Source organism: Bufo gargarizans, chromosome 2 (assembly GCF_014858855.1).
Source record: "Bufo gargarizans isolate SCDJY-AF-19 chromosome 2, ASM1485885v1, whole genome shotgun sequence".
In the NCBI taxonomy this organism is placed as follows: Eukaryota; Metazoa; Chordata; class Amphibia; order Anura; family Bufonidae; genus Bufo; species Bufo gargarizans.
Window position 1 is genome coordinate 210,185,780 of NC_058081.1, and position 26,282 is coordinate 210,212,061.

Genomic DNA, 26,282 nt, shown 5'->3' on the forward strand with positions numbered 1-26,282 from the left:
TTTACTCCTGGCACCCCCCTAACTACCAGCACCCAGCAGATCTGATATTGATCACCTATCCTTTGCTCTCCGGTATGAGAACGGAATGCATTTTGGCGCATTCTGTTCTGTTTAGTTACGTTTTGTCCCCATTGACAATGAAGCTTTTTTTCTGGTATGATGGATCTCAATACCGGAAAATATTAACGCTAATGTGAATGTAGCCTAAGTGCACCGAGGGCAGACCCAAGTACCTCTGTGCACCCTTGCTCCTCCTGCTTCCTCTGCCAGCCCCTCCCTCATCTCAGGTGAGATGACTCTAAAAGAACCTTGTCAATCAGGAGGGGCTGGCCGAAGAAGCAGGAGTAGTAAGGGTGCACAGAGTGGTACTGTGTCCAGGGTTCATTTTCTCTAAAAGTCTAATCACAAGGCTGGTGCCAATTTGGTAAATCCAGTAATGCATTAATTGTTGAATGAAATGTCCGTCATCTGTTTTCTTGACTTTGGCCGTCTGTGCTACATACAGTAGATGACCGATCACTTTTGTAGACATAATGGATGACGCAATAAAGAAATCACTGTAGACATCGGGCACATTAGCAATGCATTTTTATTTTGTTCAGTATGCACCAATCATATTATCAGTAACAAATGACACAATGTTATCATTGTCATTGATGCATAGAAAATATCTTCCTATAAAATGCAGTCACATAGTAAGCACCATGTGATATTGGCTCCGCCCTTATAACAGTGCTACGACAACCAATTATATTATTTAGAGACTGTCCTGATAGAGGTCATAGAGCTAAACATGGATATCGACATTAAAAGAGCTAAACTTCAAGTTAACAGAAACTTGCATCACTTTATCATGAGAAGTAAAATAAAAAATAAAAAACATTTTCAAAAACTGCAAGATTTTCTCCAGACCACATGTTCTCATACAAAATGTATGGCTAATAGAAATCTCTGAGCTCGATTTTTCTGCGTGGGTTTTACTAATGCTGGTTGGTTATTGTTGTGCTTCACTATCAGTGATACTCTTGTGATTGAGGACATAGAACAAACTAAAATATAAAAGAGCCTTTAAGAAAATATTAATATGGAAACATCATTGTACCTTCCCAATAACCAACAGGGACCATATTATGACTCCATGACCTCTATCGCCTCCCCCTTACCCATTTACCCAAAAAGTACCCTCCCCACAAATAAAAATAGAAAACAAAGCGCATATAAAACAACACAGGTAGCAACAATAGAAAATATAACACCAACCATAATATAAAGGAAGATTTTGTAAAAAGCAGAAAGGACATGGACATTGTGGGTGATGTGCACACTTGTTTTCCATTACCATGCCATCAAAGTCCTTAGGTTGGATGAACAAAAGCACTTTGTGAATTATAGCTATGACAGTTTATTTTTATTTTTTAAATCAGTGCATTTGCATAAAAAAGATAAGAACTTGTCCCTCACTGGCAAGGTAGTAGGCTTCTTGCAGAGCCTCTTGGGTTATGAATCATTTTTCAAGGCACTGAGACTTGGAAGGGACTTCCAGGAACATTCTGGTCACCCCACTTGACAATGAGAATATAATCCCCTTTGTCTTTTACAGTGTAGGTCACATTGTACAATCGATTCCCCATGTGCTTCACATATACTTCCTCGCATGGTGTCTTTGGCCCATGGACTCCTACCATCAGCATGTTGGTGCCTGTGGAATAAAAATGTAAGTCAACTGTAAGTTAATCTAGTTTTAGCCATTGACTGTAGCTATATACAGGCATTTAGTTGCCTTTCTAGCCGCCAAAAATTCTCTTGGCACAATATTGTTTTGGACAGTAATTTTTTAGCAGTCTAGCATTTACTAAAGTGTTTACAGCACTATTGTGGCACAAAAAGTCATACATTATGGTGCACGCCATAATTTGCGACTTTTTCAGCTTCTTGACACTTTTTATAAGGATAGGAAAAGGGGGCAGGCTTAGCATGAGGGGCTGGCCTTCACACGGCCCGAAAGATTGACTGCAATTTAAGACAGACATTGGCATAAATTATACCTGAAGTCGGGCGTATACTTCAGTTTCTGTCACACGGAGTGGCAGAGATGAGCCCCAACTTATTAAGAGGCATCTGCCGCTTATAAAATTAGGCACATCTCACTCACCGGGATTAAGACTGAAGTATGGGAACGCCAGTCTTGAAAATGCCCCTCAATGTTTGTGTTTAGTCTTAGCTTTATCCATCAAAATGCAATTTTACAAAACTTTTTAATTAGGCAAATGACACACCATAGTAATACAGTTCAGAGATATGCAGTAAATAGGGATGTCATTGTATGCATCTGTATGCCTATAGGATTAAATACAGTACATCTGCAACTGACTTACAATGTAAAAAAATGTATATTTTTACAGAAGGGCATAGTAGCCTATGCTTGTAAAGTACTGTAAAAATAGAAGACATAGACCTAACAAACACACATCAAAAGGACACACTTTTGGCATGTTAGCAAAAGAGAAGTCTATGGCTACGGTACATTACAGCATACAAATTATATGTATTTTTATATACTGCCATATACATTAAAAATGGTGACATGGGTTTAATACTTAGTTAATAAAAGCATGTGTTATAATTAAAGGGAAGATTTAATTAGCCATAGACATGGCTCCTGAAACCCCTAGTGATCAGTTGTTTTTTTACTGGTGGAAGCTGCACTAGGGGAAATGTAGTACTACACGGCATCCATTCCATCTAGGCATGGTCAACTGTATAATATATGTTTGGGTTAACTGGTTCCCCCACCCATGACATCTATACAGCACGTCCAGATCAGATTGAAATGTTTTTTTCTACTTTAAAATAGAAAATATGTGAGATGATTGAGAATATATGCATGTAAAGGCTTGAGAAAGTCTCTAATTTGAGCCGAGGCATTGCATAAATTCATGCAGTGAATAAATGGAAGAAGCAATTTACAAAGAATTCTCTTTGCTGTTGTCTTTTCTACATGCTTTGAATAAGGGTCTCGTCCATCTCATGCAGTTTTTACATTAATTACTGAATATGAACATATGTACACATGTAACTGAACCTACATATATAACTAACACTCTCACCTGCTTTGCTGCAGTCTACAGTAAAAGTGTTTTTCTGTCCAACAAAGGCTTTTGAAAGACCAGGGCCTCTAGAGACTACTTTGGAAGCATCAGATGCAAATTTAGGCACTGCCATTCCATAGCCTCCTACAGAGGCAGAGGATTTTGTAACTGTCTCTACCAGCACTGTAGAGGTTTCATGCAGGCTGTGACCACCAGAGAGCCTCACTCCTGTTTAGAAGAAGACAGAAATGTTGGCTTAGAGAGAAATAAGAATAACATGTTTAGGTTGTGGTCTTAATTCATTATACGTTACCTGTCACACGGGCCTTGAATGGACTTCTAACTATGTGTTGGGGTCCTCCATATTTGATTGAGATTAGATAATTCCCAGGAGCCATTGGAGTATAAGATAATTTATAACCATCAGGACAATCTTGACAGTCCAGCTTCACCTTTGAAGGTCCATCAATTGTCACAGATAAAGATCCAGACCCAGCATTCAAAGTATTCACTACAAATTCAGAAGGTCTCCCTATATCAAGAACATAACAGAGAAGACAGATGAACATTAGGAAGGGCAAGACCAACTGTATCAAGTTCATACGAAGAAAAATAATACTATAGCACCACTCAACTCGTAAAACTATAACTACATCTAAGTGGCTGAATACGTGAACAAAGGTGTAACAATCAATGGCTGTAGAAATGAATATTCTATCAATTATGTAAATCTATAATTTTGTGAACCACAAATATTTACACACATAGAATATTTTATATTCATCATGAAATACCGTTTTATAAAATGTGTAAAAACGCTTACCGGTGACTCCACCCTCAAGCCCAGGTCCATATGCCGTAACCAACCCAGGATCACCGGCTTGACTTTGCTCACCCACACGAATTTTGAAAGGGCTTCCTGGGATATGGCGTCCATTAAATTTGATGTCAATTGAATGAACTCCATTTTCACGAGGAATGAAACGTATTGAGTATTTATCTAAAGTTACAATAAAAAATGATGGTCATAAACTACATAAACATTATACTAGGTTATGTCAGTCTCTTTAAGAGTCATCAATGATAACTTCTCTTACCACTGTCCACTTCTGACACATAGCATTCTTCTACAATACCAGATGGGGTGTGTACTTTAGCATCTATGATCCCACGAGCTCCATTTAACTGAACTGCAAAAGTGGCTGGCTGACTGACCTTCAATCCAGTCTCCTAGAATGATATATTGAGAATTTTGAATAGTGTTGAAGGTATAGAATTGTTTTGAAACACCAATTGAGTAAAATAGTGTTAAAATATATTCTAAAAAAATAAAAACATAAGTAATATTTTACCTGTAGACTAGTGACATTCAGTCTGCATGCATCATCTGAATGGGAGGCTACTGGCACCACAAAAGGGCTGTCAGGGATGTGCTCATCATTAAATTTGATTGACACTTCATAGTCACCTGAATTACAGATATGGTTACTTAAATGGAATCAGTGTACTACAAACATTACAATATATACTGAGGTTGGCCGAGAACAATGCTGCAAAGTACACTCATTCATGTTTGATTTCAAAATGCATGAGCTCACCAGCTTCCTGTACAATGTAGGAGACTCCACAGGACCCATCTTTGCGATCTTCAAAAGAGATCTCTGCTTTACTAGGACCTTCAACTGCAATGGACAGACCACCAGCTCCAGCCTCTCGAGTCCATATGCTGAATTCAGCTGTAAGATTGAATTGCAGACATACAGAAAACTTTTAGATATCATTTTCACAAAAAAAAGTCTTGTACATTCTTGTTTATTCTTTCATGACTGCTCACCAGGGACACCAGCAACTCCACGCTCCAATCCAGTGCCTCCTGCTCTCACTTTGTGGGCTCCTCCTTCACCCATAGGCCCTACTGTGAACTGGAAAGGACTTCCAGGAACATGTTGACCTCTGTACTTTACACTAACAGTATGAGATCCCATCTCTTGTGGAACAAAACGCACACTGTATGTGCTGTCTTCTCCATCAATAATCTCTGCATCTGCTGTTTTTCCAGAAGGGCTGGTGACTTGAGCTGTCATATCTTGAGAGCCTACTTCACCTGAAAAGAATATTGAATATATTCAAATACATTTGCATCATTAATCATTGAAGTAAAGTACATGCATCACTTTAGGAACAGTTTGCATCAGTGAGTGCCGCATTAATCTGCAGTACTTACCTTCCTGTCGTGCAATGCTGCCAAATGAACCTAGACTCTCCCGGCCAAGGAAGTCTCCAAAAACATTGTGAAAGGGGTCACCTCCAACCTGTGTAGATTCTTCAACCCGCACTTCACGCTTTGTTTCACCTCCACGTGTCTTGCTGATCTCTGTGCGTTCAGTGCGTGTATATGTATGACTGCTACGTGTGAATGTGCGTGTGAGGCGCTCCTGGGCTGAGACCATCTGGAACCAGTTGCCTAAAAGAAAACAAGGGGAAAACACAGCACATAGTTCAGAGGTCAGTTTTGACTAAGGCTCAAACAATCCAGTTTTCAGTACCATTGTACCAAGCTTATTTGCATCACAGTTTATTAAGGCTCCATACCTGGAATCTTGAGGTTGAGATCACATGTGCTACCGATACTGGCAATAGAAGAAGCTTGACGTTTTCTGGTTATGCTTTCTTTCATACGTCCTTCACCTGTCACCTTCACCATAAAAGGACTTCCTGCAGGATACATGGGGGTTCATTGGGAGCATTGATTAGCATTTGCTTTTCACAGACAGATTACATATAAGCAAGTCTTTATATATCTGAGTGAAAGTACAGTGCCATTCAGCATTAGTGAACTAAAAATCTAGGTATTTCACACACTTATGGTAAAATGATTCATGTTATATAAGTACATAAAAGATAAGGCACTTTGAGTGTCATATGTACTGTATGTATATAGCTACACACCTGGTACGTGTTTATCTGCAAACTTGATGTTTATGATGTATGTTCCTGGCTCAGTAGGACAATAAGACACTTTACATGTTCCATCTTCTACATCCTCACAATTTATATCTACTTTGCTTGGGCCTTCAATAGACAAACCTAAACCTCCGTAGCCTTAAATAGAAAGAAACAAATAAACTGTTATTCACAGAAGCAGATGAAACACATATCAAATAGGTTCAGAAGAAAATATGAGCCATACCTGCATTTCTGGTGTCAACTATGAATTCAGACACCTCAAATGTAATGCCTTCCAGCAGTCCCTTCCCTGAAACTTTCACTTTGCTTGCATCACCAATCTCCGACTGTCCAACCAGGATCTTGAATGGGCTGTTTGTAACATGTTTTCCATTCTTCTTTACACTTACCACATGCTCTCCCACCTCTTTAGGCGTGAATGAGATTCCTGGAGTTCATGATAGACAGTAATCAAAAATCAACGTTTAGTTGGGTAGTAGTGTAGAAGTGAAGTTGCCAACATTTTTATGTGGCCTATGGAATGTATGGGCTGTGTTATTCACTTTGCTCTTTCATTTTCAGTTCTGAATAGTAATGTAATTTGATCATTATCATTTCCCTTAACTTTGACCATTCGCTATTTGGTAGACTTAAAAAATGATACAATATTCGTATACAGAAATATTATTTCTAATGGCTCCTCTCTTTTCCCAACTTCCTAGATGTCTTTTTCTTAATTGTTCATAAATAACGTCATCAGAGGTTTCCATATAAATGTATAATACATTTTCTTACCAATATGCCTATTAGGCAGTCTCTTTAGTAGGCAAGGTTCCTCGTTGCCAGATGGGGCTCTGATACTGGCAGTTAACATACTTAAATCTGTCTCTGTGATCTTGAGGGACACATCGGTTGAGGTTCCCACGTTGAGTTGGGAAGTTCTCATGGAGTCATCACCTATTGATATAAAATATTTTAGAAATCTGTAAAAAGAACATATGTATAGACAAAGTATATGGCACCTTAAGAGAATGACAGACCATAGGAGCTGCATTCCATTAAAATCACCTGTAATCTTTGCTGTGAAAGGACTGCCAGCAATGTGCTTGTCATCAAATCGCACAATGATGTTGTAGTCTCCAGGAGCCGTGGGCAGATAAGACACAGTGCATGTACCATCTTTATTGTCCTTGCATGTGATTTCTGCTTTGGATGGACCTTCTACAGCCAGTGATAAGCCACCTGTTGGAGGACAGACAGTTTAGGAGATATTTGGTTCTTATGTGTAAAAATGAATCTTTTAAGATCAAATATAAACTAACAATAAAACAGCGAGTTCAACCTTTATTTTTCACAAAAGAATGGAAAACTGTGGTTTCAAATCAGCCACATACCTTCTCCAGCATCCTTTGTAATAATAGTAAATGTGGCAGGCTTGTTTACCATGCCGTGGCTAAGCCCTGGTCCATATGCGCTCACATGTCGGCTGTTAATGGCATCTACGTAAAACTGCAGTGGGCTCCCTAAAAGTAAAACATTAATAACAACATTAATGTAGGCTTCTAAACTTGACAAAATTATATTTTATAACAAAGCAATAAATTACGTTAGGAACATTACAGGCCTAAGTGCAGGAAAAGGGAATTATTCTGAGGACCTACCCTCCAGCTATACTATACAAGTGGACAGCTTCTATTTATTTTTTTATTAATCAAACATGTCTAATATCTTACTTGAGAATCAACCTATAAGAAATAGACAATAGTGAGAAGTGACTGGATCCCAATAGGGTTGTTTTCTGCAGGACCTTCCAGGCCCAATATTATCACTTTAGAACTTGAGTCTACCAGAAGTTGGACAAGTCAAGCTGTGGCCTTATTTATATTGTTTTCTACCCTAAGCTTTATGGCCTAAAAATTCCACCACACATGTCCTTCTCATGTTCAGTTCTTCTAAACCATGTCACTGTTAATCATAAATGAGTTACCTGGAATGTGATTTCCATCATATTTAATGTCCATTTCATGCAATCCCTTTTCCACTGGAGCAAATTTCACAGTAACTGTGCCGTCTTTGTTGTCAGTGATGTTGGGTCTAGCAGTCTTGCCAGATGGCATGCGGACCTCACCTAGATACAAATATAGGAACATGTATATCATTTTTCTGTAAATGATATCCTATAATTTGAGTCAAAATATAAGCTATGAAAATGGGTGGATATTTTACAGTAGATGGCTAGACAGACAGACATACAGTATACATAGTAGCACAATCTCTTATTCTGAGTTATAGCAGTCCAGGGCTGCATTCACAGTTCTCCTGGTTGATTTTGGAAAGTGTAAACAAGCTTATAGACATTGTCCAAACAGCTTCGCTGAGATCATATTATGCATTTGCGTACTTTGGTTTTCCTACCTGAGATTATAGCACAGTGTCTGTTGTAAAGACCAGAGTTCACAGAATGCAAATCACCAGAGAAAACTCTTTAAACATAGATTGTCATAATGTAGCAAATTATTTTATTCGAAGTATCCATTACCTAAATTTGTAATGTTGTAGCTCATGTATAGGTATATACTGCCCTGACTTGTTTTAAATTTCAACTATTTGAATTGTCACTAATTTATGAAATCAACAAAAGGTTGTCATAGGCTGGCTCGTGTTACTGGCATCACTGTATAGTAATCTAATATTATTCAGGGTCCTGGCTGGATTACCATACCTGTAATCTCTCCTTTCTGCACAGTGAAAGGAATCACTAGATTGAATGGCCTGAGCATGGTGTCCAGATTATCAACGGGAACAACAGGTTCTTCAGTAGCCTGCAAGGAGTCAAGCAGAGCAATAAGCCATCATAGTCAGCACCGAAATTGACAGCATCAAATATTACATTTGTGAAATACAATAAAAGAGAAAAAAATGAATAATTTAAAGAGAACCTGCCAAGTTGTAGATGTAGTTTATTGACGGGCAGCATGTTACAGAGCAGAAGGAGCTGAGAGGATTGATATACAGTTTTGTTAGAAAAGTTCCAGTATAGCTTGGCATTTAGTTAAATTCCTGCTCTTTCTAGGCTTAGGAGTCCAGTGGGTGGTCCTAATCAATGATTGACAGTTACCTCTGCATGCGCAGTTATACAGGGCAGGCTGTCATCCAGTTTCCGCCACTGAAAGAGTAGGGATTTAGATAAATGAATCCTTTCCCACAAATATACATATCAATCTGCTCAGCTCCTCCTGCTCTATAACATACTGCATGTGCAATGTGACAGATTCCCTTTAAGGGAAGCAAGGTATAGAGGATGAGAAGATAAAGGTGGATACAAGAAGACATCATAAAATAGTCCGCAGAACAAATGTGAAGCTTAAAGGGGAAATCCACCCAAAAGTGATCTCCTGGTAGATGGAAGAAACAAGTAAACAGATAACAGTAGGGGAGCTACCAATTTACAAAATGTTGCAGCAACCAAGCCCCTTTTGTTGAGTTCAGTGATGTCTGTTCCTGTAATTCCCAGGCTTTATAAGAGGAGCCTCCACCAGGGGCCGGTGCTTTGCTGTTTTTGAACCTATCATTGATAAACCATAAGTTTACACTGTTGTTTGTTTGGCATCTACTGTTTGGTCCTATACTACAACCAAATATATTTAGTGTTGCCCACTCAAGCTTCTTCTAGTGTACTTAATTGAGTCAATATTTTAAAATGGATATCCCATTTAGACAACCTTTCTGATACCATTTAGACAAAGTATCTGATAGGCTGGGGTCAATACTGATGGGACCCTGCTGATTAAGAGAATGGGGTTTCGTGCTCCTCATTTGAATGGTGCTGTAGACACACATGCCAGTCCGCTACTCCATTCATTTCTACGGGATTGCCGGAGATAGCCGAGTACAAGCATTCAGTTATTGCTGGCTCTATTCATGCACAGGTCCCCGTTCTCATGGTTGTCAGTGGTCATACCCTCACCAATCAGACACTATCCTAACTATATGATCATCCAGCCCATCATAGCTTTAAGCATCTCTTATGAATAAAATGGACTGAACGGTGTAAGCACAGGATAGAAGCAAATAGTATAGGCTGTATATAGGAAAGTAATGGATGAAGATCAGAGTTCTAGATTGATAGGGATACAGCAAAAGAGCAGAGCGTTCTCTCTGTTATACCCAGTGAGTTGGATAGCCGGGGAGGTGTGCAGCATAGGGCTGATGTAGCTGCACAGTGTCACATGGCTCCTCTATGATTGGGATGGTATCACAAGCCTGGCAGGAGGGAGGCAAGTGAATAGTTAAACGATGGTAAGGGCACAAAGTAAATGGGGAATACTGGACATGAATCAATGGCCTCTGGAAACTTACCACCACATGGAAGGGACTGTTGGGAATGTGTTCTCCACCAAAACGAATGGTGATGATGTATTTCCCTGGTTCAGGTGCTGTGTAGTAAATATCAAAAGTACCATCCTGGTTTTCTACCACATCTACATCGAGTTCTGCTCCATCGGGTGTAGAAACCTTGCAGGTAACCTTTCCCTTTCCTGCAGCTTTAGCATCAACTGTGATGACTGTCTCCTCTCCAATTTGAATGGTGGGTCCGAGGCAAGCTCCTGAACAACCCAAGAAACAATATTATTTTCTAGATAGCAGTTATTGAAATATATTAGAAGACGTTTGTGCCAACACATTTATTCCTGAATGCAGTGAATTTATCATCAGACATATTTTTATGAACAAATACATAAAAAACTTACCTAATCCATGTCCTCCAAGGGACACTGAAAAAGATTGGAGAAAATGTCTAAATGTAAATAATGTATTCTGCATTATATATTAGATTATTTTATTTCAGAGATCGTTCATATCGGAGCTCACCTGTCACTAAGCACTTGCTGGCATCACCAGTGGGCACTGCATGAATACGGAAAGGAGAATAGGGAATTTCATCTCCCCCGTACTTAATGGTAATAGTGTATCTTCCTGCCATGTCCGGCACGTAAGACACTGTGTATGTACCGTCACCATTTCCCCGAATATTAGCTTTCTTTGGCTTTCCTTCAGGGTCCTATGGATCAAGGAAACGTAATAAAGTATTTGCTTATATACGCTTTTAATTATACTGAAAAAAACTATATTATACAGATATATGCCTTCTTAACTCATTTGATGCCAATGTCTTGCAACAAAAAATATTCCAACTCCACTTCTAATATTCCATAATTTCCATTCCATGCAAAGACCATTTTTGGTCATTACCAGTTTAGATCCTACTACCACAAACTAACAGGGGTCTTCAGCTTATTATGACCTCACCTACAGTGCCACTTTTTGCCACTTTTGTAGCTCGTTGGATTGATTTTAGCTTTTCAGTGAGGCTGGGTTTCTACTTTAAACTTTTTTTTATATGCAGTTTTTAAAGTCAAAGCTAGGAATGGATCCTAAATGAGGGACACATATAAATAAAAGTTCTTTTTGAATCCATTCCTAGCTTTGGCTTAAAAAACTGCATAAAAAACTTGAACATGGAAACCCAGCCTGATGTATTCCATTGGACTGCAGCTGCGGCTTGATAGTTAAAGTTAATCAGTAGCGGTACAAAAAGTCTCAGAGTAGCCCCAGCCTTAATCATGTCCTAAAGATGGCAAGGTACCCTTTCTGTCTGCAGAATATCATGTATCCAGAGTTGTGTGACTCACTAATGCCTGTGCGAATATTTCACCCCTGCCAGATGGTTACTGTTAGCTGGGGATTAATTCTGGTATTGACTGAGCTCCAACTTCTCTATCACATTCCCACCTATTTAATGTAAACCATCAGTGGAGTATATGAGTAATGGGATTGGACACTTAGAGTGTAACTATGATATATGTTCAAATACTAACTTTTATAAAATTCTAACACTCAGACTGTGAGATCACATGATATATTATATATACGTATGTAATATACATAAAGATAATGACTTCATATTGAAGGAAAGCTGTGAAATGACACATATATTATTATCACATGCCCACTTTCTTTATATGGCAGCATACTAGAAGTTAAAGTGATATCTCAATTGAGGGTATTTCTGTAGTTTCAATTTAGCTGGGGGTTTTCTGTCTTTTTCTTTATCATTTTCTATATTTTCCTTTGTAATTTAGACTGAAGTATCTCCCCTTGTGTCCACTAGGTGGAGATTTAGCGTGGCTCTCAGCAGTGCTTAAATATGAATGAGCTCATCCTAACGGGATGTACAAATCTCCCAGCTGCTCGAGAAGTCTTCAAAGGGGTCACGTGTTTTTATAAATATACCATATGGACAGGGATTGTGTTTCTAGATAAGCAGTGATTCAGTTAACTGTTTTATGGCTTTCACAAAGGTAAATGTGGTTGGTTTAAAAGCAACTACAGTGCTATGGTTTGTATATTGTTGCTATACTGACCATTAATATAAAAAATGGTTGAATACATGAAACACTATAAACTCTACAAGGAATAAACCAGTAGCATTGTACTCACTAGAATCTGAACAGTCAGGAGCCCCTCTCCGGCATCACGAGCATCAATGGTAAACTCAACAGGTAAACTGGCTGGGATGCCTGCTGTGTTGAGTCCTGGGCCACTGGCACGCACTTTGCTTGCATCATGTGTTGGCAGTACCTTGATCTTGAAAGGGCTGTATAAAAATATATCTCATCTTAAAGTCTGTCGATACTATATTTTATAAGGCTTACAGGCTCTTAGTTGACCTTCTTACCTGCGTGGAACTTCCTGGTCTGCATATCTTACAGACACAGTGTATGGACCATCTGTGGCAGGAGTATAATTTGCTGTGTGAGTCCCATCACCATTATCTCGTACATCAACTGGCTCTGCCAAACCTATAGGATTCAACAAAAGAGGCACGTCATATTTTTCTGGAGTCAATCTCTTCATTTTTGTACTTCTACTTTTACTGCTCTTAAGTACCTGACGGTCCATGCACCAACACCTCTAGAGGTGCCAGGCCAGCCTTGCTGCAGTCAACAGTGAAGGTCTGAGGGACATGTGCCCTAACACCAGTCCCCAACCCAGGACCTGAACATTTCACTTTGCTGGGGTCCACCACCTCCTTTACTGGCACACGGAAAGGACTTCCTGCAAGAAATAATAACTTTGTAGTCCCGTATCAGTTCAAACTTTGCTTTCTTTTGTAGCAAAACATAAAAGTTACATTTAATATACCTGGGATTGGTCGCCCACCAAAGGTGATATTGACATCATACTCTCCTGGTGTGAAAGGAATATATTCCACACTACAGCTGCCATCTTTATTATCTTTACATGACATTTTTGCTTCAGAAGGACCTTCAATTGCAAGTCCAAGACCACCAGTGCCAGCACCCCTGTAGTAAGAGAAGCAAGTTTTTTTTAGTTAGCTGAAAAATAACTTTATAGAGATTTTTGGGTTACGTAACTAAAGCTTATCGATTTCAAGAATGTGAAAAGTAACCAGAGGGCATCATATCAAGACTTCAGAGGCTGTCATCACCATCTATAGCAGCAAGTGAGCTCAGAGTGAAAAGATTCAGATAGTTAGGTCTCTACTCTGTGTCATATGCCTATTGCTGGTCATATACATAAGATGTAAGTTAGGCAAAATGGCCGATTTTGACTCTAGTGGGTATTTGTGTCAAAATTCTATTTGGATTTAATTTGTCTCTTTTTCTCTCGCTCCCCAAAATTTGCCTGAATCAAACCATTAGCTATTCAGATAGAACTCTAATTTTTACAAAATCAATCTTAAAGCCAATTCATTTTAGAATCAATATGCTCATCTCTAGTGGCCTACCACTGTTTTAAAATTAAGATAAATTTGTGATAACCAATGCCAGAATGCTTCCTGCTGAAAAACTGTCATAATGGATATTTTTGAGCATTGTCAGCTAAATCTAAACATGTATTTTGTGCAAACCCATTCTGATGTTATAGACATTTTTAAAGGGTCACTGAGTTTTTAAAATTGTTTTGATATGTCATAGAGACATATCAAAAGTTTTGATCAGTCGATTGGTCTGAGAACCCCATTGATGGCTAGAACGAGAAGAGAGAAGTGCGCGGCATATTGCACTCTCTTTACTCTCTGTGAGAGAGGAAGTGAGACAGACTCAGTAGAAAGTCTATGGGCCTGTCTCATTCCAGTCTCTTGCAGTGAAGGAGTGTAATATGTGAGCCTACTTTTAGGCTACTTTTACACTTGCGTTCGGGGTTCCGCTTGTGAGTTCCGTTTGAAGGCTCTCACAAGCGGCCCCGAATGGATCCGTACATCCCCAATGCATTCTGAGTGGATGCGGATCCGCTCAGAATGCATCAGTCTGGCAGCGTTTGGCCTCCGCTCCGCTCAGCAGACGGACACCTGAACGCTGCTTGCAGCGTTCGGGTGTCCGCCTGGCCGTGCGGAGTCAAACGGATCCGTCCAGACTTACAATGTAAGTCAATGGGGACAGATCAGTTTGACGTTGACACAATATGGTGCAATTGCAAACGGATCCGTCCCCCATTGACTTTCAATGCAAAGTCAGGACGGATCCGTCTGACTAACAATTAGACAGACTTTTTTCTGAAATATAATGCAGACGGATCCGTTTTGAACGGATACCATCGTTTGCATTATAGGTGCGGATCCGTCTGAGCACATACCAGACGGATCCGCACCGAACGCAAGTGTGAAAGTAGCCTTAATGACATATCAAAAGTTTTACAAAAACTCAGTGACCATTTAAATTATGTCTCTGATTTTCCAGATTATCAATGTTCCAGTTTACAACTGACTGGCCACATTTGGGTCAATCCTGACCTTAACTGCATGGGCAAATTTGTTCTTCCTTCATTCCTCGATCAACCAGGTTCTCAAATGAAGTTTCTTCTCCTCTCTTCCATAATCTCTGATAATCTGCACCTCATCACGAAGAGATGGTGAACCCCCTTAATTCCTGGATCCCATACCAGCAGCTATGGCTGCTACTATGGAAGTTATTCCCATGTTTATGAAATACTTTGGATAGCCATTACTTGCAGTTGGAAACATCCATTCATACATTAAGGGTACCACAACCTGTCCAGATCATGTGCTGCTGACACAAACACCTACCTAATTAGAATATACAACCACATAATATAAAACTAGTACCTTGTAATATGTCTTGGAACTGAGTGACCAGCACATTTTCAGAACAACTTTTGTTCACTGACTACAATGTTTTCATTCACTGACTACAAGCACACATCCAGAACAGCTGTATATTATGACAATGGCATTTTAATACATCTGAATGTCTACACAATGCTCTCACCTTGTTTCCACAGTGAAGCGATTAGACTTGTTAAGAAATCCACCTTCCAGTCCAGGGCCATATGCTCGTACACGGGTTGGATCACAGCCTTCGGTGACGGAGACACGGAACGGACTCTTAGGCACTGGAACGTCATCGTATAGTATCTCTACTAAATGAATGCCTGTGGGTTTAGAAGACAGAGGTGAAAAAATGTATCCTGAAGAGAGCATACAGCAATAGCAGAAACTAGAGTAACAGGAGGAAACTGGCTTAGTTGCCCATAGCAAACAATCAGATTCCAACTTCTATTTTTCAGAGCTACTTTGAAAAATGAAAAGATTCAGTAAGCTAGTTTCCCTTTACACCAGTTTTGATAAATCTCCCCGATAGAGTTTTGCTTATGATGGGCATAACAGACAAAAATGACTGCTTTCTGCTTATTCTGAATATAGCACATTATTTGGATTAAAAAAGACCTGTCACCACTCCTGACATGCCTGTTTTAATAGCTACATGCATCCCCCATGTAATACCAATTATGGAAAATCTATCCTTCTGTCCGTATGTTGTGCCATTCCTTTATTATTTCTATTAGAAGTTATGAATGAAACACTAGCAGTCTGTAGTAAGGGTACAGAGGGGTGGTAACCATTTGGGGGTGTGTACCTGCACAGTCTGACTCTATCCAATCAGTGTTGCCATTGTCAGACTGTGCAGGGACACACCCCTAACTGGTTACCTCCCCTCTGTACCCTTACTGCAGACTGCTGGCAATTCATTCATAACTTCTAGTAGAAATAATAAAGGAATGGCACAACATAGAGCCATAAGAATAGATGCTCCAGAATAGTTATTACATGGTGGGTGCATGTAGCTATTAAAACAGGCATGTCAGGAGTGGTGAAAGGTCCTCTTTAAAGAACCTCAAAGTCAGTGTCGATTTTAGACATATGCCAATAATCTGCATGTCGCATGTTTATTACCGGATTCTTCTGTCCACCTCTCTTTATACTTAAATATATCAAGACGACAACATAGTTAAAATGATAACATCAAAAATGATTGGTTGGAAACAAAATGGTATTGTGTGATTTCATGCCATAGTTTAGACTTGCATCTTACCATCCTCATAGGCTGTATACTGCACATGATATGTTCCATCCCCCTTATCCGATATAAAGCTTTCAGTGACGGCACCAGAAGGGCTGATGATACGGGTGGTCACATGACTTCCACCAGTTTTAGTTAATGAACGGGCGTCCACAGTAAATTCTGTCAGAACCTCACGTAATACACCTGGTGGAAGGAAAAAAATGAATGACGTGTTCCTTATGTACTATTTAAATTTTCTATATTACTGCTTACAGAAAAATGTATTCCCATATGGTAATTAAGGTTAAAATGAGGGTTGATCCTGCTGATTTTTCTTGTGAAAATCAGTTGTGGCGTTCCTGGGGAAAAAATATGACTTTTTTAAGATTACTCAGTGTACTGTGGGGCATAAAGCTGGGGAGCTGAGGTGCAGTGAAGCCCTCATTTGCATAGTGAATAAAAGTATATATTTCTTCTTGGGAACACCGCAATTGATTTTCAAATGTATCATTTTAATCAGCAGAATCAACCCTACTAGGCAACATGTCTGGTTTAATGGGGTTGACTGGTGTTCTTTAAAGTTGTTTCAAGTTTGCAATCACAGACTTTAAGCTTCTGAGCTGAAATTTCCCAGTATCCCTTGCTGCTTCAGTGTCTACAGTACACAGACTTTATTCTGGGGATTTGCATCCAGTAAAGTGAGTTCTTTCTACTAGGGGCTGTAATGTAGAAGCAGCTAACCATCCCACTGCAATGTAGAAGCTCAGCCACCTTATATTATAGTATAGCATGTAACTTGGAATAAAAGACGTGAAGCAATGTATCTACAAAGCTACTCAACTTTTTTCTAGACTACATCCAAGCGTAGGCTATAAATTGCTTTTTTGAGACTAGATGTAACCTCTTTAAGGCTACTTTCACACTATTGTTTTAGTTTTCCGGTATTGAGATCTTAGGGGCTCAATGCTGGAAAAAAAACGCTTCCATTTCGTCCCCATTCACTATCAAAGTGGACAAAACTGGACTGAACAGAACGGAATGCTCCAACATGCATTCTGTTCCGTTTAGTTGCGTTCCCATACCGGAGAGCAAACCGCAACATGTTGTAGTTTGCTTTCCGTCCTGGGAAACTGATCAAGACGTCGTGACCCCCCAATGCAAGTCAATGGGGACGGATCCGTTTTCTCTGACACAATCTGGAACAATAGAAAACGGATCCGTTCCCCATTACCTTTCAATGGAGTTCATGACGGATTCGTCTTGGATATATTAAAGATAATACAACCGGATCCGTTCATAACGGATGCAGATGGTTATATTATCAGTAACGGAAGTGTTTTTGCTGAATCCTGCCAGATCCAGTAAAAACGCTAGTGTGAAAGTAGCCTACGACACTACCTCATTTTTAAAATCATAGATACAAGGTAATCCTACAGTCTACTGTATAATAAGCTACAGCCATTATAGAGATAATTTATGATTAGTGCATATGTTTTGCGTTAGACATACAAAGTATATTTTGATATTGTACCCAGTTTACCTACCTCTGGGCTCTACCCCTGGGCCATAAACCTTCACTCCGCTGGTGTCCACAGCTGGTTCCACATTAACCTGGACTGGGAATTTTGGCACTGCATGTCCTCCATATTTGATTGTGATGGTGTAAGCCCCAGGGCACGATGGGATGTATGTAATACTATAGGTACCATCACTGTTATTTTGAATGAGAACCTCAGCTTTAGCGCCCGAATCTGATAGGATCTCAATAGTGAGCTCAGCATCACCAGCTTTGGAGCAATCCACAGTAAAGGTGGCTACCTCGCCAGCCTTTCCTCTTTCTAGGCCAGGTCCACTTGCGGTCACTTTGCTTGGATCAAACACAGGCCTGATGTCAGCCTTGAATGGTGAACCAGGGATATGGGCTTCAGCAAACAAGATGTTGATAGAATATTCTCCTGGCTCGGTGGGGAGGTATGAAACGGAACAAGAACCATCTCCGTTATCCTGGCATTCAATCTTGGCTTCACATGGTCCTTCTACCGTCAAGCCAAGTCCTCCTGTACCAGCCCCTTTGGTGTCAATTGCAAATGGAGCAGGCTTACCCACAAAGCCTCCTTTCAGTCCTGGTCCATAGGCACGAACCTAGACAGGAAATATGGTACACATTTATCCGTGTGAACGCTTGATAACACATCCAGATTGAACTGCTTAGTATCGGAGATGCCTTTACTTATTGCTGTTCTATTATGTTCTCTATTTCCTTAAGTTGCAGTCAATTTAGTCATTTCCTTTAACCAATAATGCCTGATGTTTTACACATGTACAGGATCCAGGCACAGACTAAGTACCTACAGTATGTCTGCCAAAATCCAAGCCCACATTTTTGTACAAGCTGCATTAATGCTTTGTAGAAATAGTGATTGTGAAAAGGTGTTACCGGTACAACAACCTATACAAGGCAATGATGATTCTCTGCCAAACAGGAACACTTATGGTAGGAAGTAAGAACAATACATCCATCCTACAGTGTGTAGTATTCCCAGATGTCAGAATTCAGCTATTTTTAGGACAGAGCATTCAGTGTTGCTTCAAATCCATTTAGAATGATGTACAGTTATAGAGAAGAAAATTTATCTAACCTATTACCTAATTATCTTTGAATCCAATGACCCCAGAGTATCAGTGTCAAAGGACAGTTCCTTTACTTTGTCTTGTCTAAACTTACACTTATTTATCTTAAGATGACCTGTCATAACAAGCTGGCAGGAGTAATATTGTATAGGAAATGTAAATGGGAGATGTTTGGGGTATACATTCTCCACCCCTGAATCTGATGTTTCTCCAAAGATTTATTTAAACATAGATATGTCTCCCCCTCCTTTCTGGCTGCTCCAGCCTGACTCTCACCCTGCATCTTGCACACACAATAATGAGAAACATATGGCTAAAAACCATGTACGTGCCAGAAATGAAAAAGAAAAAACCATCAGGAAAGAAGAATACAGACCACATTTGAATGATATAGGTGGAGCAGCGATGTGACAAATAAAATAGGTAAAGTACAGAAAAAAGCAGAACTTATAAGAGCTACACACTAGCATTACATATGAAATATTTCATATTATTACCTTAGAAGGATCAGGTGGCATGACGGCCTCTACAGAGAATGGGCTTCCAGGCACAGGGTGGCCATCATAGCTGATCTCCACCTTATATGGTCCCTCCTCAGGAGGCATATATTTTACAGTGTGAATTTCACTGGTGACACCAGTTTCCACTTTGCAGGGAATAGGACGACGTGATGGAGATGTGATCTTCACATCTACCTTGCCCTGACCACCAGCTCCACTTGTATTTATGGAGAACTCTTGATCCTTTCCAACATCCACCTCTGTATAAATGAAAGGAAAACATCAGATTAAATTGCAAAGAAATGGCACGAACAGAGCCTACATATTTGGGTGCACACATTTATTCATTCCATATAATAAAGATACTAAAAGAAAGGAATTGTATTGAGATGCTACTTACTATTGTTAAGGCCTTGCACTTTCACCTTGCCAAGATCAAGAGGTGGTGCTACATTCACAATAAAAGGACTCTTAGGGATGGGGTCCCCTCCATATGTTACTGAGATGCTTATATTACCCTGTTAAAGCAAAGGGACATGATTGATCATGTGTATAGAGATATTGCATTGCTACCTGCTACTTCTACAAGGAAGCAATTACTAGCAACTAATTGGTGTACTATGTTGAGGTTGATCATAAACAGCAAGCATACCTCCTGGATAGCTGTGTACTTCACAGTGTATGAGTAGTCATGGTTGTCAATGATTTCAAAGTCTTGAACAACTTCACCCTTCACGGTCCCAGTAAATTGAACGTCCAGCCGAGCCTTTCCAGCACCCTTGGTGTACACTGTGAAATGAGTGGGCTTACCGACCTCCACTCCTGTATGGGAAAAAAGAGGTATTAAGGAAACGTATCTTTTCCTTCATCCCATGCATGATACAGAACAATAAAACTATGATAAAAGAGGCAATAATGTGAAAATATATATATGTACAATGCGTAACTACTGCAACACACTTTCTTGCTACGATTTTGGAGCATTTTTGAATTAATATCAGTATCTATAATCAATGCTTTTATTACAATGTATCTCTTCACTTAATACTTTGTATGAGCTAACCATCTAATAAAAGCTGACAATATCTCTTACCTGTGCGGTTGAGCCCTGGACCTTCTGCTCTTACTTTGTTAGCATCATGTGATGGGTCTACCTTGACTCGGAAGGGGCTAATTGGTATTTCCTATAGGAGATAGAGGTATACAGTACATGTACAGGTACTTTTAGGTAAAGAGATGATACAACTTAAAATATTGTCACTTTTGTATGTTTTTTAATTATAAAACAAGGTCTTGAAATAGGTACAGAGTTATATGCTGTTTTAAAGGAATATTTCCATCTCAGCCATACCTAGCTGAGAACAAAATATCTGTCATATGCGGTGACCAGAAGTGGCTGGGATTACAGAAACACGCTATTCTATTTCTATTACTCCAGTTGAAGTGAATAGAAGCTATAGAAACAGCATAGTACAGCAGGCTACACTGTTTCTATAACTCAGGACCTACAGATCCAGCATAGCTTGTGGGGCTACGCTATTTCCATACAGTAGCTCTCATTCACTTATATTGCAGTCTACAGATACAGTGTCCGCTCGGCTGTTTCCTATCTCTGGCTGCCACATACGAGAGGTATTCTGATCTCTGCTGTGAATGCCTAATATAGGAATACTTATTTCAAATGTAACATAAAGTCTTAATTTATTAATACAAATTATTTCCGCACTAATTTACTCTTACCTGGTCAGCGAATAAGACCATAATGGTATATCTCCCAGCTCCTGGTGGAGTGTATTTCACAGTGAAAGTATCATTATCATTTTTAATTATGTCAAAGTCAATATCTGCTTCTGCCGGTCCCACAACACCAGGGGCACATTTGATTCCAATGCTGACATCTCCTGCAGATAAATAAACGCAATGAAATAATCTTAGTAGTACTGTATTAACTCTAGAACTCTTCTGGAATGCTGTATATGACATATTTCCCCATATTGCCTTACCTTGTCCTGCCTCACTGCAGTCCACAGTGAAATAAGTTGGCTCATTGGCTTTCAGACCTGTCTTTTCAACACCAGGCCCATAAACTTTAACTTTGCTGGGGTGACTTCCTTCCCCCACTGCCACCTGGATTATTAATATATAGGGTTAGGGGACAGTACTAAATATTTATTGGGTACACAAAATATTTTAAAGGGAACCTGTTAGGTTCACTATGAAGCCCTGTCTAAACTCTCAGGATATGGAATAGGGTTTCTTAATAAAAAGCAGAGTAAATCCTGACCGGACTCCTAGAAGAGACAGTGAGAGTCCTGGTTGCCCCACCCACACATAATGATTGGCAGCTCTCCCAGTATCGGCATATGTATATCGATTATCCTGTGTGGGAGGATGTAATCAGGACTCTCACTGTCTCTCCTAGGAGTCCTGTCAGGATTTACTCTGCTTTTCGATATAGGAATCCTGCTGAGTTTCTCTCCCTTTTTAATATCCTGCTTTCAGATAGGGCACCAAAAATCACCTGACAGATTCACTTTAAACAACTAATGCCTTACCCGGTATGGGCTGTTAGGGATATTGACTCCTCCCCATGAGATGATGATGGTGTGTTTGATTGGTTTGATTGGTACATACACACACACATATGTGTTGTCCCCGTTGTCTTTGATCTTGATGTCAATGGGTGTTCCCTCTGCATCCTAAAAGAAAAAATGAAACGTTAATATATTTTTTATGTTTTCCCCCCCACAAATACTCATTCATGTTAAGTGGGATGTATGAAATCTAGGGTACATCAATATTCCATGTGGTCAGTTACCTGAGCATAGATCTTCAGCTCAGCAGTCCCAGCAGCACGGGCATCAATGGTGAATTCAGCAGGATGTTCTACAATGACACCTGTGGGTTCCAGACCAGGACCATAGGCCTTCACCTGGAAATAGAAAAGACTATGAACTTGAACCTACAGTAATATTAATTTCTTGGCAACTCTACATGTGGAGCTTTTTTGATCTTGTAAACCTATTTATATACTTCCAAACTCGTTTGAGAAAGAGTCCAATGTATATTTTGAGTAATCCAAAGCAGGATTATCTCTGTCTCCCTGGCAGAATGCCCCACAAGCCCCTAGTCAGCTTCCAGTTCATGAGTTGGATATATACTCTGTTCCTTTGATGGTAGTAATAGTTTTGCAGTCATATAATTTATGTTTGGAAAGGAACGAGGGATTAGAAGATGAGCCTACAAAGGTCAGAGCCCAGTTAGACAAATGTGTCCTCCTCACCCTCCCTCACAGCAGCTGGTCTGAGAGCAGGGATAACTGTGAAATAGGAGAGGGAAGTAAAGTGAACAGAATGGTGAAGGTAAATAGACGTGTTAACGAAAAACCACTGACCTCAACTTTCTTCATAGAAAATATTCCAAAAATCTATTTGCTCCACTATTCAATTCCCTAATGCAGAGATTAAACCTGTAGATGTTCCCACTGTGGCTATTTAAGACAAACTTAGCCTAAAAATGACAGGTAACTAATACATCTACCCGTGATGTGTCATCTAAAACTTTACACAGTCTATATTATCACCAAGCTATTACCTTCTCCGGAAAGGCTTTGTTGCTGGCTGGCAGAATGTGAGCAATGAAGGGGCTATCCTTGATATCTTCATCATCACAGATCACATGCACGGCATACTCGCCAGGCTCAGTTGGCCAGTAGCGAACATCACACGATCCATCTCCCTTGTCATCACATTCAATTTTTGCCTGTGAGGGCCCCTCAATGGAAAAGCCTAGAGAATAGAGATCAGGAGTAGTAAAGGTTCATGGATTCTCTGTAGAGGAATTGCTTGGGGAAAATCTGCAACATTTACAAAAGTAGCAAAATGGATGAAATTTAAAAGAATCTCATTCGCACACTGCTGTATGTTTTTCACAATGAAATCTACACGTAGAGTACATTAATGTGCACTGCAGATTTCAAATCTACATCATTTTTTAATTTATGCTAAGGATTTCCTCCACTGCCATGCAAAAGGTGAAATCTGCAGCAGATCGTCAGCATTTCAGCCAATTTTGTAGCAAATTTTCAGTTTTCCGTATGTTTGGCCGTTCATATCATTGGCTTTTTGTATCATGTTTACTCTTAAGACACTTACCAAGTGTTCCAACTTCTGTACCGATGGCTTCCACTACAAAATCTGCTGATTTGCCCACCATTCCAGTTTCCAGGCCTGGACCCCATGCTCGCACTTTCTGTATTCCTACTTCAGGGCTTACATAGACCTCAAATGGGCTGTGTACGATGTAAGAGGTAAAATGAGAATGTAAGCTGGAGAAATATAGCACTAGAAGACGGTATACGGCACATATTAAACAGTAAACTGAACTCTCTTAGGCTGAATCCATACGTTTGTCCGAAATGCAAACAACAAAAAGGGCAAAACACTACAGAAACATGAATGAAACCAAAAACTAACATCCTGGCCCAGATTTACTAATCCTAAAGATGGTGCAACCTTAGTCAGGTTGTCTAGACCTGCACCAGATTTATCTCAGGGGCTCGGGCTGGATCATACATCTGGTGCAGGGATAAAATAGACACTTTTTTTGTCACTCTCGACCAACTATTGGTTGACTTACTTTGGTAAAGAATTTTACACCATTTGTGCACGAAATGGTGCATCTTAGGTGTAGATATACTGTATACATATATTACACAATGTACATACATTGCCAATACATTTATCTAACATTTGAGGATATTTACGGTAATCAGGGACTTCTCATAGCTACATAAGCCTATATTAGGCCATGTCCCTTTCCCACAAAACCTCCGAAAAAAGTAGAAGCCCTAGCTGTGCCACATTGTATCAAAATTGCATCACATTGTGCCACTTTTTAGACAGATATTTAGGCGCAGACACATTAGTAAATCTCTGCCAGAGTCTTTTTTTTATCCCTGATTATTAATCTAGACCACCAGAAAGGTGTTTGCAATCTAAGGAATTTAAATGTTGAATATTGGAAGTTCTGTTTGGCTTAAAGGGAGGAATACCCCTTTTATAGAAAGTCTGTTGTGGTACAGAAAGCTTTTTAGCCTAACCTTCTAGGAATTGCGTATCCACCCCATGTGATTGTTACAGTGTACTTTCCGGGCACCACTGGGTAATAGTCACACTCGTACACACCATCCCCGACATCACGGACTTTCACCGGCTCCTCTGTGCCCTCTGTTGAATAGGAAATAAGTGACTTAATAGCTTTCAAGCATAGTATTATCATCGTGAAACTATGAATGATCGTTGGCTGGGGTTTGATATACAGTTTGTAATTTATTTACTTACTGGGTCCTTTCACTGATACTTTGAGTTCTCCACTTCCAGCTCCTTTGGTGAATACTTTAAAATCAGCAATTTCCTTGACACGGACACCTTTTGGCTGAAGTCCGCGACCTGAAGCTCTGCAGGCATTAGGGTTACATGCTGCAAGAAAAAGAAAATGTGTTCCTCCCAAGACAAAACTACCACAAACCACATCCACTTAAAATCTCATGTAACTATAATTTACACTGCAACACTCATGTAACAAAAAAGTTTTTCTCCTGAGGATAGTCAGAAAAACGGATCCCCAGCAAATATGCACGTATCATATAACATGTGCCCATTCCTTAATATTGTGTATTTGCATAACATGAGAATTCAAAGCCACATGCAAAAGCAAACAATAGACATACAAGGTATCAGTTTTAATTTTAGAAGACTGGTCCCCAGTGGTGCATCTGACTCCCCTGACAAACTCTTCTATGACATGGGAGGAAACAGAGCACAGAGAAAATCTTCTTAAAGGAGTTGCCCAACCCCAAAGCCATTTTGATTATGGAGCTGAAAGTGATCAGCATACGGATGCAGCACAGTTATTTTTAACTCAAATGTCTTAACTCATCGTGATATCCCGAAACAAAAGCCATTGAAAAGCAATTGAAGGTGTCGGCTTAACACAACTAGTTAAGCATGTGTGTTAACTCTACTACATCTGTAAACTAAAAAGCCACTCACTTATCCAGCGGTCATTTGCCGCTTGGGGATACCTTTTCACCGAAGAGACCAGTGAATGGCTGCAGCAGTTCACTTGACGATGGATGGGATTTCCCACTTTTCTCTCGGTACTGGAATGGGTGGCTTTTTTTTCTTTAAGCTAATCATTTTCAGGGCCATAATTAAAATAGCCTTGGGGTTGGACAACCACTTTAAATACTGTAATTATTATTATATGATATTCAGTAAGCGGTTATGATAGAAAACAATTACTACATATACAAATAATTTAAGAGGTTGTCTTACATCAGAAAACCTGGTAGCTTATTTCCAAAAGTACTGCCAAACCTGTCCACAGGTTGTGTGCGGTATTATATCTCAGCTCCACTGAAGTGAATGGGACTGATCTGCAGTGCCGCACACAACCTGTGGATATGTGTGGAGCTGTTCTAGAACAAAGCAACCATGTTTTTTGAAATCCTGGATCACCTCTTTAAACGTTGGATTTCCCAAAGCAAGTGGCTATTACCATTGGGACACACAAACGTAATAAAAAAAATACACTACTTTACTCTATTTAAGCATAGATGTAAAATACAGTCCAAGCTACAGGCAGTATGCTCTTTCTATGATTAGTTCAGTGAGCAGGCCTGCTCCATGACTGACAACCTCCTTTGTAGGCAGTAAGTGTGAACA

At 39.7% G+C, this 26,282-nt stretch overlaps 1 protein-coding gene across 2 annotated transcripts in view; it reads right to left on the reverse strand.

Moving 5' to 3' along the window:
- Positions 1-571: 571 nt before the first annotated feature.
- The window catches only part of FLNC (filamin C), a 79,803-nt gene continuing 54,092 nt past the window's right edge, over positions 572-26,282 (reverse strand). Inside the window, exons 9-48 of one of the 2 annotated variants that reach the window (XM_044279950.1) lie at positions 24,897-25,034; positions 24,656-24,782; positions 23,709-23,845; positions 23,149-23,342; positions 22,373-22,486; positions 22,110-22,253; positions 21,558-21,681; positions 21,295-21,455; positions 20,648-20,738; positions 20,207-20,376; positions 19,955-20,072; positions 19,552-19,814; positions 17,968-18,565; positions 16,454-16,627; positions 15,350-15,512; positions 13,242-13,402; positions 12,987-13,154; positions 12,775-12,898; positions 12,537-12,693; positions 10,908-11,097; positions 10,787-10,810; positions 10,395-10,642; positions 10,203-10,298; positions 8,758-8,857; positions 8,023-8,163; positions 7,430-7,558; positions 7,104-7,277; positions 6,831-6,992; positions 6,280-6,483; positions 6,039-6,191; positions 5,682-5,804; positions 5,314-5,553; positions 4,924-5,193; positions 4,688-4,825; positions 4,442-4,557; positions 4,187-4,319; positions 3,913-4,089; positions 3,403-3,621; positions 3,108-3,317; positions 572-1,699 (exon numbers count right to left, since the gene is read on the reverse strand). In XM_044279950.1, the coding sequence (XP_044135885.1) occupies positions 1,512-1,699; positions 3,108-3,317; positions 3,403-3,621; positions 3,913-4,089; positions 4,187-4,319; positions 4,442-4,557; positions 4,688-4,825; positions 4,924-5,193; positions 5,314-5,553; positions 5,682-5,804; positions 6,039-6,191; positions 6,280-6,483; positions 6,831-6,992; positions 7,104-7,277; positions 7,430-7,558; positions 8,023-8,163; positions 8,758-8,857; positions 10,203-10,298; positions 10,395-10,642; positions 10,787-10,810; positions 10,908-11,097; positions 12,537-12,693; positions 12,775-12,898; positions 12,987-13,154; positions 13,242-13,402; positions 15,350-15,512; positions 16,454-16,627; positions 17,968-18,565; positions 19,552-19,814; positions 19,955-20,072; positions 20,207-20,376; positions 20,648-20,738; positions 21,295-21,455; positions 21,558-21,681; positions 22,110-22,253; positions 22,373-22,486; positions 23,149-23,342; positions 23,709-23,845; positions 24,656-24,782; positions 24,897-25,034 (6,761 nt within the window). In that variant the 3' untranslated portion in view covers positions 572-1,511. The remainder of the gene's footprint in view (positions 1,700-3,107; positions 3,318-3,402; positions 3,622-3,912; positions 4,090-4,186; positions 4,320-4,441; positions 4,558-4,687; positions 4,826-4,923; positions 5,194-5,313; positions 5,554-5,681; positions 5,805-6,038; positions 6,192-6,279; positions 6,484-6,830; positions 6,993-7,103; positions 7,278-7,429; positions 7,559-8,022; positions 8,164-8,757; positions 8,858-10,202; positions 10,299-10,394; positions 10,643-10,786; positions 10,811-10,907; positions 11,098-12,536; positions 12,694-12,774; positions 12,899-12,986; positions 13,155-13,241; positions 13,403-15,349; positions 15,513-16,453; positions 16,628-17,967; positions 18,566-19,551; positions 19,815-19,954; positions 20,073-20,206; positions 20,377-20,647; positions 20,739-21,294; positions 21,456-21,557; positions 21,682-22,109; positions 22,254-22,372; positions 22,487-23,148; positions 23,343-23,708; positions 23,846-24,655; positions 24,783-24,896; positions 25,035-26,282) is intronic. The other variant, XM_044279951.1, reaches the window with a different exon arrangement.